Source organism: Brassica oleracea, chromosome C3, assembly GCF_000695525.1.
Source record: "Brassica oleracea var. oleracea cultivar TO1000 chromosome C3, BOL, whole genome shotgun sequence".
Lineage (NCBI taxonomy): Eukaryota > Viridiplantae > Streptophyta > Magnoliopsida > Brassicales > Brassicaceae > Brassica > Brassica oleracea.
The window spans coordinates 40,641,584-40,643,455 of record NC_027750.1 but is presented as its reverse complement, the minus strand read 5'-3'; the positions used below and the strand labels follow the sequence as shown (position 1 = coordinate 40,643,455).

The 1,872-nt window shown below is 35.3% G+C and overlaps 1 protein-coding gene across 1 annotated transcript; it reads left to right on the top strand.

Annotated features, from left to right (window-relative positions):
• Positions 1-257: 257 nt before the first annotated feature.
• Positions 258-1,293, top strand: LOC106332238. Its single transcript, XM_013770715.1, has 3 exons — positions 258-380; positions 507-595; positions 896-1,293. Exons 1-3 carry the CDS (start codon positions 354-356, stop codon positions 1,044-1,046), a joined length of 267 nt encoding a protein of 88 aa, XP_013626169.1. The 5' UTR covers positions 258-353; the 3' UTR covers positions 1,047-1,293.
• The last annotated feature ends 579 nt before the right edge of the window (positions 1,294-1,872 follow it).

The window sequence follows — 1,872 nt, the reverse complement described above, 5'->3', positions numbered from 1 at the left end:
GCCAAAATTAAGCACAATTGTTTTCAAATAGTAGATAGATGATGGGATCATGAGAATCGTATATTGCAACTTGCCTCCATTTCAACTGGGCCATTAATGGCCATTGCGGTCATTTGCCTAGAAACGCTATATGGACAGATGTCAATAACTCATTGGCTTCGAGTAGGACAACTCTCTGCCAATCAGAAATTAGTTATAGAATTTACAGAAAATATTTGTAATTTCTTACACTCGCCCGGAAAAGAAAAACAGAAACGTAAAACCTACAGTCAAAACGCAAAAGGAAGTCTCTTTACGTCTCTCAACATTCGCCGTCTTCCTTTCTCTCGATCGATTTCTTCTCCGCGATTCCAATGTCGAGCCGTTGGTTGAGACCTGAGGTACTTTCATCCTTCTTTGATCAGAGTCATTCCATTGATTCTCTTTTGACTAAGCTAACAAGTGTTAGATCTGGTATCATCGATTCTTCTAAGATTCGCCTCGTGTGTTTTCTTTGCCCTGTTCAGGTGTATCCCTTGTTCGCCGCTACAGGAGCTGCGGTTGGGATCTGTGCGTTCTCGTTGATTAGGAACATCACCGGAAACCCTGAAGTCAGGTTTGTATCTCTCGTTGTAAATATTGTTATTTTGCAAAACGGTGTCGTTTGGTCTAGATACTCTGTAAATGAAACAGAACTTATCCCTAGGAATCACTTCAAAGGCTGTTTCGAAGTGTCTTCATAGGGAACCAGTAATGCAGTTCTGTATTAGATTATACTTAATGTGTACTTTCAGTATAGCTATCTATTTAGACCAAACTTTTTTTGAGCTTTTGGTTCTTTAGCATATCTTGCAATACTAGAATAGAGGTTGTGTTCTAAAAGTTGTGTTTTTTTTCTTTTGGTTTATCTCTGCAGATGTACCAAGGAGAACAGGGCTGCCGGAATATTGGATAACCATGCAGAGGGAGAGAAGTACAAGGAAAATTTCTTGAGGAAGTATGTTCGCTACAAGCGTCCAGAAATTATGCCTGGACTCAACAAGTTCTTCACTGATCCTACTTACTGAACCAACATTTTCTCAAGACTTTCTTGTATTGTTTTCTGGAACTGGGATTTTTATTGAATCTCTCTGTGTCTCTTAATAAATCTCATTTGTCATGTAACCCTCCAGCAAATGGCTACTTCATTTTGCTGGTGGCTTATGTTGTTTCTATTAAGCAGAATTACAACAATTTGTATTGAACTGCTCTCTGGATACATAACTGCAGTTTGTATTGACAGGATCTCAAGTTTATAAACTCAAGCTCTTATTTCATGATTTTCTCATTGTTTTCTATAATACGAAGCACTAGCCATCTCTAAACCAAGGGTCACGGAACAACCATCTTGATGAAATCTAAAGGAGATCTCCAAAAATAATTCTGATATAGAGTTTTTTACTCTCCAAAAATGAATTTCAAAACTTCAATTTTAAAGTTTTAAAGAGAGAAACTTCATATTTGGAGATGAGTTATTTTTTGATTCAGCCCCCAAGGTGAATCTCTAGGATTTCATTATTTCAAATTTGATATCTTTTAAAAAAAGAAAAAAAAATATTATGAAGTTATATTATGCTTTTAAGATAAAAAAAGTAAAAAAAAAATAGTAGTAGTAGTTACAGAAAAATAAAATAAAAAAATATATTTTAACGTCGTCAGCAAAACACTAAACCCTAAATCATAATCCCTAAACCCTAAACCCTTGGATAAACCCTAAACCGTTGGAGAAATTCTAAACTCTAAATAAAAAAAAACACTAAACACTAAAACCCTAAACCCTAAATCATAAACCTTAAACCCTTGAGTCTTTTAGTGTTTAGTGATTTTGATTTAGAGTTTATGATTTATCCATGG